The sequence below is a fragment of the Ornithodoros turicata genome, chromosome 4 (genome assembly GCF_037126465.1).
Source record: "Ornithodoros turicata isolate Travis chromosome 4, ASM3712646v1, whole genome shotgun sequence".
NCBI lineage: Eukaryota > Metazoa > Arthropoda > Arachnida > Ixodida > Argasidae > Ornithodoros > Ornithodoros turicata.
In genome coordinates this window covers 6,961,572-6,977,638 of record NC_088204.1, presented here as the reverse complement: position 1 = coordinate 6,977,638, position 16,067 = coordinate 6,961,572, and the positions used below count along the sequence as shown (strand labels likewise).

The 16,067-nt window shown below is 46.7% G+C and overlaps 1 protein-coding gene across 2 annotated transcripts in view; it reads right to left on the bottom strand.

The window, feature by feature from the left end:
- LOC135390870 (one cut domain family member 2-like) overlaps positions 1-15,830 on the bottom strand; it is a 113,246-nt gene extending 97,416 nt beyond the window's left edge. For both annotated transcript variants that reach the window (XM_064620819.1, XM_064620820.1), the window contains exon 1: positions 14,173-15,830. In XM_064620819.1, the coding sequence (XP_064476889.1) occupies positions 14,173-15,688 (1,516 nt within the window). In that variant the 5' untranslated portion in view covers positions 15,689-15,830. The remainder of the gene's footprint in view (positions 1-14,172) is intronic.
- Positions 15,831-16,067: the final 237 nt, after the last annotated feature.

The window sequence follows — 16,067 nt, the reverse complement described above, 5'->3', positions numbered from 1 at the left end:
TCTTGTTTACGCGTTCGCTAAGCAAAGCCTTTCCTTCGGCAGATATGTAGTTATGAAGATTTGAAGCCTTCTTTCCGCCTTTGTATTCGCGATATAGGGCTAAGGTGATCAAATCATCAACCGCGGGCATCAGAGAGCAGACAGGATCACCCACACAGGTCGCCGATAAGGCAGCCTCCAAACAAAAACTGTGAATCACAACTCCACAAGAGATGAAGGTTTTGCGTAGTATATATAGCATATGACACACACACACACAGACACACGTGATAATATAAAGATACAACCTCCGAGAAGGCCGAAGCGAAAGCGTTTTTTGTGGAAATGGCCGATGAGATTAATGCGACCGAAGAGGAAATGGAGCGAAACCGTTTAGGATTCGGACCAGGATACAGCGGGCGGTGGGACATGTGTCGTGTCGCCCCGATATTATACGATGAAGGTTTCGCTCACGGTACGTTGGGTTGCGTTTGCAACGGCACGGTTTCAAGCACGTCGTTTATACGCTTTCATGCACTGACAGGAGGGTAGATGTCGAGCGGCAGGTTTCTTTTCTTTTTTTTGTACGTTAGGTGGTTGAATAGAAGATCGTAAATGAAAACGAAGGAACTATAGAAAGGAAGAACTGAGATAGTCTGTACAAATTATACTTTTATATACTATATATAAAGTAAAATAATAAGACGTGGACGACGGATTACAGGATAAGTTAACAAAAACTAGTTCATTATAGTGGGTAATCTAACACAAAGAGTATAATATACTATGAAACATTTAGAAGAACGGTCGACGTTTCGACAGTAGCACTGTCTTCGCCAGGCCAAAAGGGATACAGGGGTTGCACATTGCTTAGATAAGTTCGGTAAGTGACGTCACAATCTGTGCAAGTACGCCACGTGGCGGTCGTCCGTGAGTTGCATTCTGGAACACTCCACAAAGTCCTGAAGTCGGAAGCTGCCATGTCCTGACGAAGGCGGAGCTTCTGCCGCAACGTTGACCATACGAAACCGTACCATCATCCCTAGTGACAGCGTTCTCTCCCTCGATTGGATGAAAACGGGGGGCGTACGCATTATTTGGGGCAATTATGAACTGCATAGTGCCACAAAAATGGCGTACGCCCTCCGTTTTCAGCAAATCAGGGGCAAGAAGGATGACACTCGGGATGATGGTACGTAAGGGATAGCGTAAGGTGGTTCTGCGCAATGCGCAAAAGCTGTTTATGTATTGCGCGTGCGCAGAACCACCAACGCTATCCCTTACGTACGCAGAGGCGACAGCGTACGATACACTAAAACTCACTACTGTGTCGGTATTCACCGTGGATATTTGAAAGGAGTGACGCGCCGCAGCTTATAGTTACGTTAGTTTGCGCAGGCTTCTATGGCTTTAGAACTGTTAAGGGACATTATCTTCCATTTCACGGCATTTCTCCGGTGGCATGTGGCACGTGCACTGTCAATATTACGAGGTACAACACTTTACTATTTCACGCTCAGTACCCGGTACTGTTAGTGAAACATATTATCCCCGGTTGACGTTATCAGACCCCCGCAATTCATGCAAGCCACCGAACCTTCACCACCTACTACATGCTGCCGTAGTCGGGTGTATTCGTATTTGCAATATGGACTACTACAATACACGATCAAACATCGCTTTGGTGTACCGCACATCGAGAAATCCCATGTTTCAAGCATCTCTCTGCACAGGCCCTCCCTTCCACGTGGAGACTGCAGAAACGTAGCGCGCGCTGGTTCTGATTACCCCATTGCTCCCGTACAAGAAACAAGTGTTTAGGAACGAATCCGACACGTGCGCAATCCGAGACCGGCCTGTTTCACGGAGCGTCGTAAACGGTCGTAAAACCAGCCTAAGCCGAATCGTCAACGACGTCGCTTTGGCATTCAGTCCAGGCACAGTGAAGAGGTACGTCTTTCCGTTGCAGTAGATCCTGGGACATAATGGCATTCGCGGAAAGGGTGACCGAGCAGCTCGAGACACTCGACAGTAAAAAAAAACTTCTCGTAAAATTTATTTCACGATATTCAACACGAAGAACACTATACTAAAATGTAAGAACTGCGCACGAAACAGAAATTTCTCCGTGTGTTATGTTCAGCATTCGCGCAGTCCCGGAATATCGGGAGGGACGTACGGCGCACATATAGCAGACGACATCTGCGTCTTTTCCTGTCGTCTGCTACGGAATATCTTGGGACCGGGCTGCAGCACATTCCGCGCGGTTGGCTGTGCACAAAAAGAAGTTGACCTCTCGTGCTAACGTGACAGCAGAAAGCTCTGACGTTTTGCGCATCGTCCGCCGGAGCCTGATCGCTTGAGCGACGTGACGTAACAGTTACAAGCCCGCCAATCACGACATTGCTTTCAGCGATCGCAGCTATGGAAACGAGCCGCCATCGGCCGCATGGGCAGCCACTGGAATCCATAGAAAGCCTGTGTTTCAAAATTCTCTGCGGCGATTGGCTGACATCTTGGCTGGCTGCGCCGCGATTCGGGGACTCTGTATGTCTACGTGCGAAGGTGTGAGAGGAGGCATTAAACGGGCCTTCTGCATCTATAGGTGGCGTTGATGCTGGGCAATGTCGTTCGTGTGGATACACGGTAAGTGGTGATACCCAGGCTCCGTTCAGTGCACCTGTCGTCTTCCCTGCAGGGTGCCACGGTCATTAGAGACGTTAAGCCGCCGTCTGCGGCTCAATGTTCCCCTAGCGGCAGCATTCCTCTACAAAATACGGGTAACCGCTACGCCTAATTGTCAGACTTGCGGTATGCACCGGTGAACGCGAAGCACGTTCTCTTATCCTGTGGATGCTTCAGTCCTAAAACTGGCAATCTCTGAAGCGTGCGCGGGATAAGTTTCAGGCAGTCAACCGTTGAATGCTCAGAAGATGCTGGCGCGCGGACAGGCCAAATCTAAGAAGACAACCCGCGTTTCGCGTCCTAGTGCACTTCTTTGAGGATACAGGTGCTGTTGGTCATATTTTGACTCTTACAAGGTCTCCAGAAAGTGTTTAGGGTTTCCTTCTAAGGAAAGGAGGAGTTTTGAAGAAGCTAGCCGAACGATTGCGACCTGTCCCTTTTATTTTACCCCCCTTCCGTCTCTGTACATTATAATGCCGAACTTACACATAATTCCCATTGCTTTCTTTAAAGTAGTCTTGCATGACCTTGTCAGGGTGCCAATAAACTTTCTACATCTTTTGCTTTTTCTGGCACAAAGCTCAAGATATTTACTCTGGGCGAAAGTAGATATGTCACGTCTCTATAGTTTCCACTTCGCGTCACGTTTTTGTATCACCAAGTTAGTCGCGAATTAATATGAATATAGCTGAACTTGACGAACATTTGTACTATGTACCATAATTCTTCCTCATTTAGTCATCACCACTGCTGCTTCATTTAGAACCACACAATAAAACCGTGCACCGCATACCCTTTTTCTATATGGAATGAGACAATTTTTGAGTCTCCCTCTCTATCACAGCGCTATACGTAGGTACTCTGGACAGTTTTTTGTTTTTTCTCCTTCTTATTTTTCAACTACGTACACATGTCATCCCGAAAATGTCATCAATCGTGCCATGCGGATGGACCATATTTAATGCCGTATTCCTTCATCTATTCAGTTGCTGTCTGTCATAGAGCTGTTATGGAAGGACAGATCATTTGTTCCCATGGGGTTCGTGCGCTCGCATATACGGAGCTACAACTGACCGCTTGTTGACGCATTGCATTCGAAATGAAGGCCCGATACGGCAGCCCACATGTATGAGAACAAGTTAATGAGAAGAAAGGGAAAGATCGTTACGAATAAAATGAGTTTGATTCCAGACAGAGAAATCGAAACATCCCTTCTCATTATCATAAGCAGCATGCGCGTCTTTCTCTCCCTGCGTTGTCGTGCAAGAGATCATATTTAGTGCGTGTTGTGTGCATAGTGGAATAATAATAATAATTACGTGTATAGGTATAGGCGGTTTGAACGCACGGTGATTGGTTATTTTTCTTATCTCTGCATCAGTACAATGAAGTAGCAGAGAGTTACTACTCTCTTCGGGTAACACCTGTTGAGAATGTTGTTGTATAGAACTTAACAGACGGAAATTAACAAGCTGAGGCTCGTACCAAAGGACAAACGCACTGCCTCTTAACTTAGTAACAACCAAAAACCCAGTTCCTCCAGAAGTACTAGGGATTTTTTCTTCTTTAATTTATCTAGTTTTCCTCTCATTTTACTCCGTAACTTTCTCTTGAGACAAAACATCTCGCACTAATTTCTTCAAATTAGTGCGATTATACCGAACTCGTCACCCCGATTCTAATACAACCGCACTACCCTCCGAAATTTGCAACTAAGGCTTCCCTTTATAGTTAAGGCCAAAAACAATTATAAGAGAATCGCCCCTTATCATCCTTCCCCCCTCCCCCCCTCAAAGCGCACATAATTCTGCACACCCCTCGACCCAAAGCCCCCGTCTTCTTCAAGACACATACACAACACGCGCAGAAAGAGACAGTAAGGTAGCAGGTGTCGATCGCCGGCCCAAGGATTACCAGATCCTGATCCTCCGAGATGCCCCCCCCCCCTTCCCATGACATCCCCAGACTCGAACGCCCCCCCCCCCCCCCCCGATATCGGTTTCATGTGAGCCTTTTCTATTCTTATAGCACCTTCCCGTTGACCCTAGCTTGCCCTAAATCCTCTTCACACAGCCATTCCCCAATTTTTCCCGCTATAGTGTTTATGTGCTTTCCCCAAAAGCGGCAACACTGACCGCTACTGCAGGCGGCAACTGTGTGTTTGTCGGCAAAGTTTGCAACGAGGTTTCTATAAGGTTCGAAGCGTTGAGGAAGAGAGAGATTTACGATTCAATGTTTCGCAAAGGTGGATTTTGTGCAGAGTTTTGCAAGGAGGGAGAGGGGGAAAGGTGGATTATCTATCGAGAGGGGAAAACTGTTTCATTTTGGCAAGGTTTGCAGTACGACTGCGTGCTGAAAGTTTGCGCGGGCTTTTGAAAATGGAAAAGTGGGACTTTATTAGTCAGAAATAGGTCAGACATGTTTCTGTCTGGTATTTCTTTCTCTCGGAGTATTTGTCAAAACATAGAAGCACATTATGCATTCCTGGTCGTATCGTTACTTTTAAACCTAGGTTTAAAGTCCCAGCCCCGAGTTTCCTAGCCAACGAATTGTTACCGGAGGCATACATTAGAAGGGCCAGAGTGGCATGATAATGTTTTTTTGCCCCCAGGCTTCTCGGCCTCTGAGTTTTTGCATGTTTCGTATAAGCGAGATTACAAACTCTTTAGAGGGAAGTTGACGCTAAACGAACTACAGGAAGAAAAAAAAGTTTAGCAAGCTTTGGGAAACGTTTCACCGAAGACGACATGCAATTTCTGTATCAGGGCTGTTACGGTCTATGCACGTCGGAGCCAGGTGACAGCGCCAGCTGTTTCTCACACATATCCTCAGCGATAAGTGGGTGCAGTGATAATGAAGTGAAAGATGCGAACCCCGTGCAAGCCCTGTCCAGGTAGGTGGGAAGTACAAACAACTATTTTGCCAAGCGATGACGAAGTTTCACATTCATGAAAACGTCCCCGTGGAGCTTCGTTTACATTTGTGCATTGAGTGGAGCTTTAAAGAACTAAACAAATATACTATAGTACGAGCGCGCATATTTTTGTCCATAATTCGTGGCTTTATTTATACAACTTTTGTTATTTATGGATTGGTTATTTATGTATGTAACCTAACATCGTTAGGGGCTGTGTGAACTCTTTGAGCGTGCAAAGAAATAGGATATGACGCCGAAGTCCTCGTTGGAAGTGATACAGTTTAGAAAAGCGAATCGTCGCCGTCTCCCGATTTTTGACGGTGCTCCGACCGGACTTCGGGAATTCCCCTCGAAGTCGGAGCTTTGTCCGCAAGTTTTTCTCCTCGATGTCGCATATTTGAAACCGTGGTAGGTTATGCGGTCATCATCCCGTGATACGAGGAATTCAAATGGTTGGTTGCAGGCGCCTGGAACACGCGGAGCATTCAGCATTATTTATCTGAGCTGCTTTTCTATGTAATCACAAGGTCTACAAGACAATATTGTTTTTTACAGCTTTCAGTGTGTAGAAGGGGTGATTTTTTAGATGAGCGCTTTTTTTAGTCTGCACGCTGAAATGAAATGTGTAATAATAGTGTCAAAAAGGTATTTACAAAACATTCGTCTGAAACCGTGTTTTACATGAAATACAGCCGACTGAAACGGTGTTTCCTCCAGGCTATGCACTCTTCAATTGTGCCTTTTGTAGAATGCTCCATATATATATATAGACGGACGTTTTACAAAACATTATTCTGTATGTTTTGAAACTTAACACCACAAAGCTGTGTGCCAAAGGATAAATCATTTACACACGAAAGGCGTACAAAATTTGCTGTGTAATCTCGTCCATCTGAGCTATTTTTGTACGTAGTCACAACGTTTGCTAAAACATTTATCGTGGCACGAGTTTTGCTCTGCTTTCTTGAAAATATTTACGTTCAACGTGCCATAACCATTATGCGCCACCACATTTTGCACTTCCTCATAAGAGCTATATCGTCGCTTTTGAAAAGGCTCTTTTTTCGTGAGACCCAACACATGGAGATCACGAGGCGAGGGCTCTGGGCTGTATAGGGAGGGTGTTCCCACACTTTCCACTTGAATTACTCCAGGAGGACCTTCGTGCCGAGGGAACATTCTCGAACAACGCGCGCCATTTCGCGATCACCTGGCGCGGGATTGCTTTGTGATCGTACACTTCGCGTATGTATAGCTGACAATGAATTTCGGTGCGGTTAGACTTTCCCGACACACAGAAGAGGTACACCGCCGAGACGTATTGGGCCTGCTCTTCCAATGGGCTGGGTTCGAATTGTCTGTCTTATTTCCAGGAACAATAGAGCAGCCTTCCAAAGACACCTCGTTCATATCAGATAACGAACAAATTGTTCCCGCAACGTGGAATAATACGTTGCTAGAGCTGTGATATCTACAGCAAAATACAGTGAACCCTCGTTAATATGACCCCCGATAATCTGACATACGCCCTTTACGACCATGCTCCTGGGGAACAATGCAGTGAAACCTCTGCAAATCCTCCCCGTTAATATGACAGTTCCGCATTATGACCAAAATTTTCGGGAACGACCATGGTCATAATAACGAGGGTTCACTGTATATATTTTAGACAAAATGTTCTCGACGAAATGCTACGATGCTACTAGCTATGTATGCTACGGGGCCCCCACTGTCTATACTGTATGGCAAATACTAATAATAAAATTGAATTGAATTGAACTGAAAGCAGCTTTTTCCTTTTTTTTTTTCGCGTACTGCAGAGTGGATCTTGCGCGAATTCAACTTTCAATCTTCGCGCGGTGGTAATGGACATTTGTGTTATCATGGCTGTTTGCTTTCTCTTCATGAATATCTGCACTATGTTGTTTCTGAACTCTACCCACTTCGAACGACTTCTCCGCCCCTTATTTTGCTGCATCTCTTCAGCTCAGCTTCCCTGACTGCAGCATTCGCGTGCTGTTTGTGATTGAAGTCAGCCTCCGGTGAGTGTGAACATATTTGCTTATGAACACTTATATACATAACCTTTCCCAAACAACTTATAAAGACTGGCTTTTACACTAGTTTGGGTAGAAGTGAACCTGTCAGGTTACCTTATGTGGATATCAAATACTGAACTTACCAGTCGTACTCCTAAAAAAAAAAATAAAGACAGCAATTAGTCAGTTTGGGGCCAGACGCAACGCCCGCAAGTTCGCCAAGCTTCCGGAATATTTAAGGGTCGGGGCACTCACTTCCCATTAATGGGAAGTAAGTGCAATCTATGGCACTATAGAAGCTGTAATTGTGGATGCACAGTGGTACGCACTTGCACATTTGGAACATTAGCGTCCTTTTGTGTGCACTTCCTTGATAGCTCCGGCTTATAGCACTATATTTTAAGCCCCATTGGAGCTGTTATCATGGTGGGATTCGAAACATTCTCACCGCCATCATCATCAGAAATGGTACGGGCGCCCAACTGAAGACGCGCTCGCGGGTTGCCATGGTTACGGGCGTTTGTGTGTACGCTGCGATCGGCTCCCACGATAGCTGGTGGAAGGAGCGAGAATAAGGACAGGGAAAGGAATTTCGCCCAACGTCGGCGCAGGACAGATAGTGAGAAAAACTTGTTTGCTAGATATATGGCCGGGATACTAAAGTACACTTACGTAAAGGCAAAACACAAGTTGGCAAAAAATGTGGAAAGATTGCTCCTGCAAGCTGTTTTCGCGGCTACGTAATGACCTATAACCGCTCGGAAGAAAGGGGCCGGGGGGGGGGGGGGGGGGGGCGTCGATCAAAAGCAAGAAAAGAGAGACGCTCGACTGATTCACAAGTGCATGTGTCGTTGTTTAAAAATCCTACATTACTAATTAACCCCTGAATCTGTCGGGTTTTCTATGTCTGTCGAAGTCGTTTTAGCGTATCAAAGCCATATTTTAGCGATCCTAAAAGCGATAAAACCCCGGTGCAGGGGACACAGAGAGACAAAACAAACGAAGCACTGCGCTTCGTCTGTTTTGTCTCTCTGTGTCCCCTGCACCAGGGTTTTATCGCTATTAGGATGTACCACCAAACAGCCCCGTTTTTATCGCTTTTTAACATATTTTAGCGGCCGGTAGGCTTAGCAGAGCGAACACGCCGAAACAGCACATGTCCCAGTTCGCTGTTTGCACTTTTCCGCGCGTGACTGTGCATTTGAGGCGACTCGTTTTTAATCGCGTGACCACGAAATATTTATTTCCAGCAGTTTATTTTGCAACGAGGATTTCGATGAAAAATGAAAACGAATTTTGATGTCCGTGTGCAAACACCTATAGCTTAATTTAAGACCTATCTGGTGAGCTGTGCGAATATTCAGATTTTTCGAACACAGATCCATTCGATTCGAGTCCCGAATCGAACGTAGAATTATATATTCGAATAGCTCGGAAGCTGAACACGTAAGCTCAAGGAAATAATATATATATATATATATATAATATAAAACGTGATATATAATATATATCATACGCTATATGTATTATAAATATGTACATATAATTATAATAATTTAAAACAGGATGAGTGATGCTTCATTCGAAGATGGGAATGCCTCCCCATTTTTTTCTTCTATCCATCATCATCATCATCATCATCATCCGTATGTGTTGTATACATGCTTTTGTTTCGGTTGCATAACTATTCGCTTTATATTCACTTCACTTCTAAAACCTTCTATTGAAGACTGAAGAAAATTACTATTCGCACATAGCCTAATTATTACTTGGTACTCGCAACAAGCTACCCCTGGAAAGTAGCTACTCCGGCCACTGTCCGTGGAATATTGAATTCCGGTTTCAGAAAGGTCAATATCGAACCAAATATACTTAGCCGTATGCTACGGCTATTAACTCGCCCATAGCGCCAACTTTACAGTGGCCGCTCGCGGAAGCCTCGAAATGAAGGCGACGACCTGGGCGCGGTGGAACATCTGGTGTTAACCAGGTGTCTGCGGTATGTAACCGGACGAAGCATTCTGCAATCGGACTCGGCCCGATTATGCAGCCGGCAGCTGGGCACGGCGAAAGCCGCTCGCGGTTGTTATAGCCCGTCTAACACCACACGCTTGTTATGTTTTGCGCACATGTTTTGAAGAACATAGAAAACAAAAACGCTGAAGACGTTCGTGAATTTATTACGGTACAAAGTTTTCTGCAGGAGGCTGCCCTTCTTCAGGTATACAGAAGGGGACTTGATGAAAGCTACCTGAGGAAGTGCACAGCCTCCTGCACGAAAGCTTGTGCCATTAATAAATTCACGAACGTCTTCAGTTTTTCTTTGGTCCCGTCCCTTGTTGAATTAATGAGTTTGAGAGCGGCAGTTGTTATCACGCGTAGGGATTCACTTCATCTTAGATAAGGCTGTTTATTCAATTTGATTTCGTTTCTCACTCTGTGAATCCGCAATTTTACGATTTTCCACGCACGATTTATTCGCTTACGTTTATTCTTGCGATTACTTCCTTATTTATTAGTTTACAGATACAGACTTCGTGTCCTTCTGACATTAACTCAAATAGGTATAACTGCACTGCAATTGAACACTACTAACCAATCACATAAATGCCTTTTCTCCCGGACATTTCCTCGAAGGTGTACCGGTTCGACTACTGCCTTTGCCCTGCTTTTTCGACGACTGCCATCTTTCAACGTTTTAAGGTTTCCTGACAGTCGGCGCAAAACGCCCACGAAAACGCAATACTGACTCAACAGACAAACTTCACTCGCGACTCCCCGGGAAACACGACCAACTCGAAGCCCCTTTACGTGCGAGCTAAACCTTCCCGCCGGTTGAAAAACACGGCACAAAGTATAGCATTGCGCTTTGTTTCACAAACTGGAATCCTTTGGAAAAGCGAACGCAGTCACCCAACACTCGATAGGGCGACGGTGTGGGGTGGGGCTTCAAAGCATATAGAATGTCGTTAGCTCTGCAACCGTCGACTCACACGTGAAGAGGCGCAGGTGTTGAATATACGTATACGGCAAAAGGCTACCCTTCATTACAAAAACGTAAACTGCGCGCGTCGCGGCGTGCGCGTGCGATCGCTCAAGCGTTTCTCGGGCCACACTGCGTGCCACGCTGCGATAGCTGGCCCCGGGCAACGCAGAATGGTTTACTCTTTGTTACTCGCTTTACATTAACTATTACCGCTGTGAAAATGAGGTGCAACGTACGTACGTGTAGGAGCTGTTTGAATAAATTTTCGACTGAGTCAGTGGAGGGCCGCTGCTGGCTGAAGAGGGTATATCGTCGTCTAAAATTCACAGCTTACACACACCATGAGTTGCGGGTGTAATATAATAATGAAATAGCGGTTTGACCCTCTGTGTGGTACAGTATAAGAAAAAATAAAAAGACCAACTTAACGTCCTTTTGGGGACATTTGTAGTGCTGGGAGTGTAAATTTCAGGAGCAGGGGACTAAAATTTGGGAGTAACTGTTATCTAGGGAACTAGAAGCTGTAACTGCTCCATATTTATTGTCTTATCTTCTTCTTCCCGGTTAGAGTGAAGACGAGAAGGTATTTATTACGAAATAAAGTGCTGCTTGGAGCTTATAAGTGTATAAGAGAAATGCCGCGCATGAACATGCTGATAAGAACGCTAAATAAGATAAGCTGGTAATGCAAAACCATTCCAATGTGATAGCATATTGGCTGAACTAGATTTGCAATCATGTTGGTTTTTGGCAAGTAGCTCTGGTACTGTGGCTACTAAGAAGAATGACCATAATGACTATCAGTTTTGTATGGCATAGTTCCAAAATGAAGCGTTCTTGTTTTGTTGTTCTTGGGTAGAAAAAGAAATCATGGTTACTAATACCTGCAAGCTCTAATTAGCCGCAGAAAAATACAGCATGTAACATCAACTACTAGAAAACTATTGACAAACCGACGTTGTATAAATTGAAGCAATACCACGCGATGTCCCCAGCGTGACGACGGAAGAGCACCTTTGACAAATAGGGTTCAATAATCCTCAGCGTGGATATGAAACATAGGCGAGGTGACTACGTTTTTAATTATGCACACGAGCCGTCGTGTGTGAAGACCGAAGCCGCACAAAATTTCCAGCCCTACTTCGAGACGCGCGTGAAATAAATATGTGTTGGGGGCGGGAATGCCCGTTTAATAACACCGTGTTTCATCAAAAATCGCGTAGAAATCGAAGTGGGAACGTCTAGCCTCTTTGGCTTCGGAGAAATGCGTTGGGAGACTCGGTGGGCAATTTTCTTTTCATGTTCATGGTACCGTTCTTGACATATGGGACGACAAATTAGGTGCGTCGTGGACGTTGTATATTAAATGGTAAGACATTGAACCCGTGTTAACTCAATGACAAACGCTCACTTTCACCAGGCTCCAACGCTCGAAAGGATCCCTCCAGTTTGGTACGTACTACTCCGTAGACAAATTTATCAGTTACTGAGTTCTCTCGGGATGTAACTCACTTAATTATGGGGCATTCGTAACAGCATCAATTAAATATGATCGTTGTTGAATGTCCTTGTCTAATTCCATTTACTAGACTCATTCATCAAGTAGACCCTGTTTTTTAATGCCTCTTGGTCATCCTGAGGTTGCTTTTTTCTACTTTTCTATTCACGATTACTGCAAAAAGAAACCAGACCTTGACCCGACTTTGTCGGGTCTCACATCTCCATATTTTTTATACCTCAATCAATCAATTAATCTTTGTCTAACCGTATGCGATAGAGACGTCATTAGCTCACACCAACGACGTACTCTAGAAGTCTTTGAGACCTTGAAACATGTTTTCTCTTATCCCGTGTAAAGTAACATAGGACAGGATGCGCGCAACACAGTGAGATACTGCAAACGTATTTTCATTCGCGATGCAGTAGTCATGTACCTCAGTCCCCGCTGTTATACCGTTCAACAACGACATGTTGACGGGACGCCAATGTTTTCCAGTCCAGCTCTATATGTTCCATGCCCATGATGTCATCGGCTTAGTCCGTCAGTGCTTGTCCGCAAAGAGCTCGGCGATGAATCCAATGAATCACCCTCCACAATTTTCCCAGCATGAGCGCGTGCCTTACTCGCCAGGGAATTCCCCGACTGCTTTTGTCCACGCATTCACCTTCGTGAAAGCCAACAAAGACTACCGCACTATATATTGTGGAACCACGATCCACAACACTAATAAAAAAGTTTTTGCAACCTTCTCTAATTCATACTGTTTTATTATTTCGCACTAATTATTTTTCTTTCTTTTTTTTGGCCACATTTCATAACCCCCTTTTGTGCAATGTTCATAACATTTCGCAGGCTTTTATAAAACCGCCTAAAATCGTTTGAATTTTCACGGAGTACTCAACGTTCTGCGCGTTTTCCAGAGATTGCATAATGTGCTTCACACTTCGAAATATTTCGTAAGGTTTCTTACGATTTCTAGCTCCATCATCATGTAGGAAGAGTAAGATTTGACGCAGAACTCACGTTTTCCGGAATGTTCGAAGCAATTTTCGCGTGGAAATCCTATATGAATAATAGCGTTACCTTTTTAGAAGGTTTAGTTCAGAATTTTAAGGGCTCTTAGAACTTTTTTTTCTTTGATAACATAGCGGTATGAAAGGTTTCTTTGGAAAAAAATATATGAGAGAATACTATCACACACTGAGCGTTTTCGCGCAGAGACAGTAAAATACTGTTACTTTATAAAACTCGTAACACATCCTTCGGTCAGTTAATGTCAACGCTGCTCCCTAATGTCACTTAGAACGTCTCGACATAACGTCCTCACACACGCTATAGCGGTCATTAAACGAACACACGACATTTCGCGGCATATTTCGCGGTCATTTTCGCGGCATGCTCGAAACAGGCAAGGAAAAAAAAAAGAAAGAAAGAGAGAAAGAAAAGCAGGAATCGACGCGAAAATCGACGCGAGTTGGGAGACACGTGCTGTCTTCGTGACGTCACATGGCGCGAATTTTCGATTTTTGGGTCCGCCCTCGCCGCTATGGAGTTGTATTTTGGTAATCAGCTGTTCGCGATTGACACGTGCGCCACAGGTGGGGACAACGCAATTATCGCGTGGCGCAAGATGCAAAGTAAGTGGCGTTGAATCGAGGAGCTCGTGCAGGGAGTGCTTTGGAAAGCTGGCAGCGTGAAAGTGGGGAGACTGATAACTAATGACTCAGCAAAACGGAAAAAACTGTGTACTCAGCTTGCTACGGAAAGAAACAACGGGGAGAAATGTCAAGTGTGATTCAATTCAATTTAATTTTTGTTTTGGCGGTGATGACAACACCGGCAATTTGTCACGTGTTTTTTTTAAAGTCTGAAGCTCTAATTTGGGTTATCAGACTTGATCCAGAGCAGTGACACAAGCCCACCCTGAAACCGGGTCTCGTTTATAGCGAAATCTTCGTTAAAACGTATTAACCGTGCCAACCGGATAGAACAACAAGGTGCCTTTCCAATAGAGAGAAAGAGAAAGAAAAAAAGAAGTCCACCAATATGAGATGTGAGTACTAACCTGCAAGCCTGAGTGCGGACATCCTTTGAAACTCTGGTTCTTCCAACCACTTGTACATGCGGCGAAACGTCTCCCTCCCCGACTTGAGCTTGCTCCAAGGCTTTGGATTCCGCAGAAGGTCAGACAACGTGCCTTGTGATCGACACAGTACCCGCTGAGCAAAGATCGCTTGTGGTATGCTGTACCGCTTCAATTCTGCACTTATCCGCTGCGCCAGTTCCTTGGTGTTGATCTCTTCAACCTCATCCGCGTTTCCCGTGTGCTGCTGTTGCGTCGTCTGCTGTTGCTGCTGTGTCGTCTGCTGTTGCTGAACCGCTTGCTGCTGCTGTTGCTGCTGCTGCACCACTTGCTGTTGTACCGCTTGTTGATGCTGCTGAGGCGTCTGCTGCTGAAGAATCTTGTTGGGAGAACAACCGATACCGCCGACCAAAAGGTTGGGCATGACATTATTCGCCTTCCCAACCATGACTTGTCCCACAGACAGTGCCACTTGGGGCATCGTAGTTACAGAAACGGGGAGGACGAGACGAGGCTGTGCCACTGTCACCACAGTTGTCGGTGGCGGGGGCTTGATGTCCATCTGTGGCGGTGCGGGTGGTGAGGCCGGTGCGGCGAGATGGGCAGCAGGCGGGGTGGGCGGTGGACCCGTCGCCAGGCCATTGAGCGGTGGTAACATGCCAGTGGGCGAGTGAAGACTGGTCGGTGACTGGGGTGATCCTAGACCTCGCGGAGGAGCATACGCGTCGTAGCCGTTGAGACCCTTGTCGGACAGACCGTTCTGTGAATAAGAGGATGGGGGCGAAGGGAGTCCACCCCCACCGAGCATTGGGGGACTCATGCCTGAGCTGCTGAGCTTGTCATACTGCGCGTGATAACTGTTCATAGAGATGGCACCGAGCGGCGACTGGCTCTGCATCAAGGGGAATCCCCCACCCGGGTGGTGTTGCTGCTGCTGGTGGTGTTGCTGGTGATGGTGATGATGGTGGTGGTGACCGTAGTGAGAAAATTTGTCAGACATGGTTGAAATTGGTGGCAGCGGCTGCAGGGGTGTGAGCGTTGCGTAACTGGAGCTGGCCGAGAAGCCCGCAGGCGACATCCTTCCAGCCCCATACGGGCCGGTGGGATCGCCGCCGAGACCTCGAAAGTCCGACGCGTCAATCATGCCTGGCGAGCCGGGACTCACGACTGGGTCGTCGAGGTCGTCGTCAGACGTCGGACTGGGCGGCTGTGCCGGTGGGGACGCGTCGTCGTCCTCCCTGTACGTGCGTCCGCCGAGCGAGAGGTCGGCGGCGGACGGTAGGAGGTCAGGCGTGGATCGCCCGTCGTCGTCGTCGTCGTCGACCGCTGGCGGTGCGGCATCGACTAGGTCGTCATCGTCAGCGTGCACGGGACACGGCGTGTTTTCCCCTTCTCGCCCCTCTTCCTCCTCCTCGTCGGGAGGGTGGGGAGAGGAGCTGCCGGGCTCCTCCTCCTCAGCGTCGACCGCTGTGCCCAGCTCTCCTCCCAGGGTCTCCATGATGCTCCTTGCCACAGACGCCAATCAAAGCGCCATCGAACACTCCAAGACACTCCTTCGATAGATTTTAACGATCCCAGCGCAGCGTTCCAAGGTCCGCTTACCTCTCTGTTGTCAATGTTTCCGCCGCGCAGTGCCGGACTCCCTTCGTACGGACGCCATCTTGGTCTGTTTCTGCCGCGGTGCTCTCTGGGAGGACGCGGAGCGGCGCATGCGCGCTCCTGCACCCCTTTGTCTGCCTCCCGCTTTGTGCGACCTCCACCAGATGGCAACAGCGGCGTGGGGAAGACGAACGACGCCATGGCGGCGGGACGGCTGTTCCGAACGGGACGCTAAGCCGCGGCCGGTGCAACGCGGTCTCTCTTCGAGGCGCCCCGCG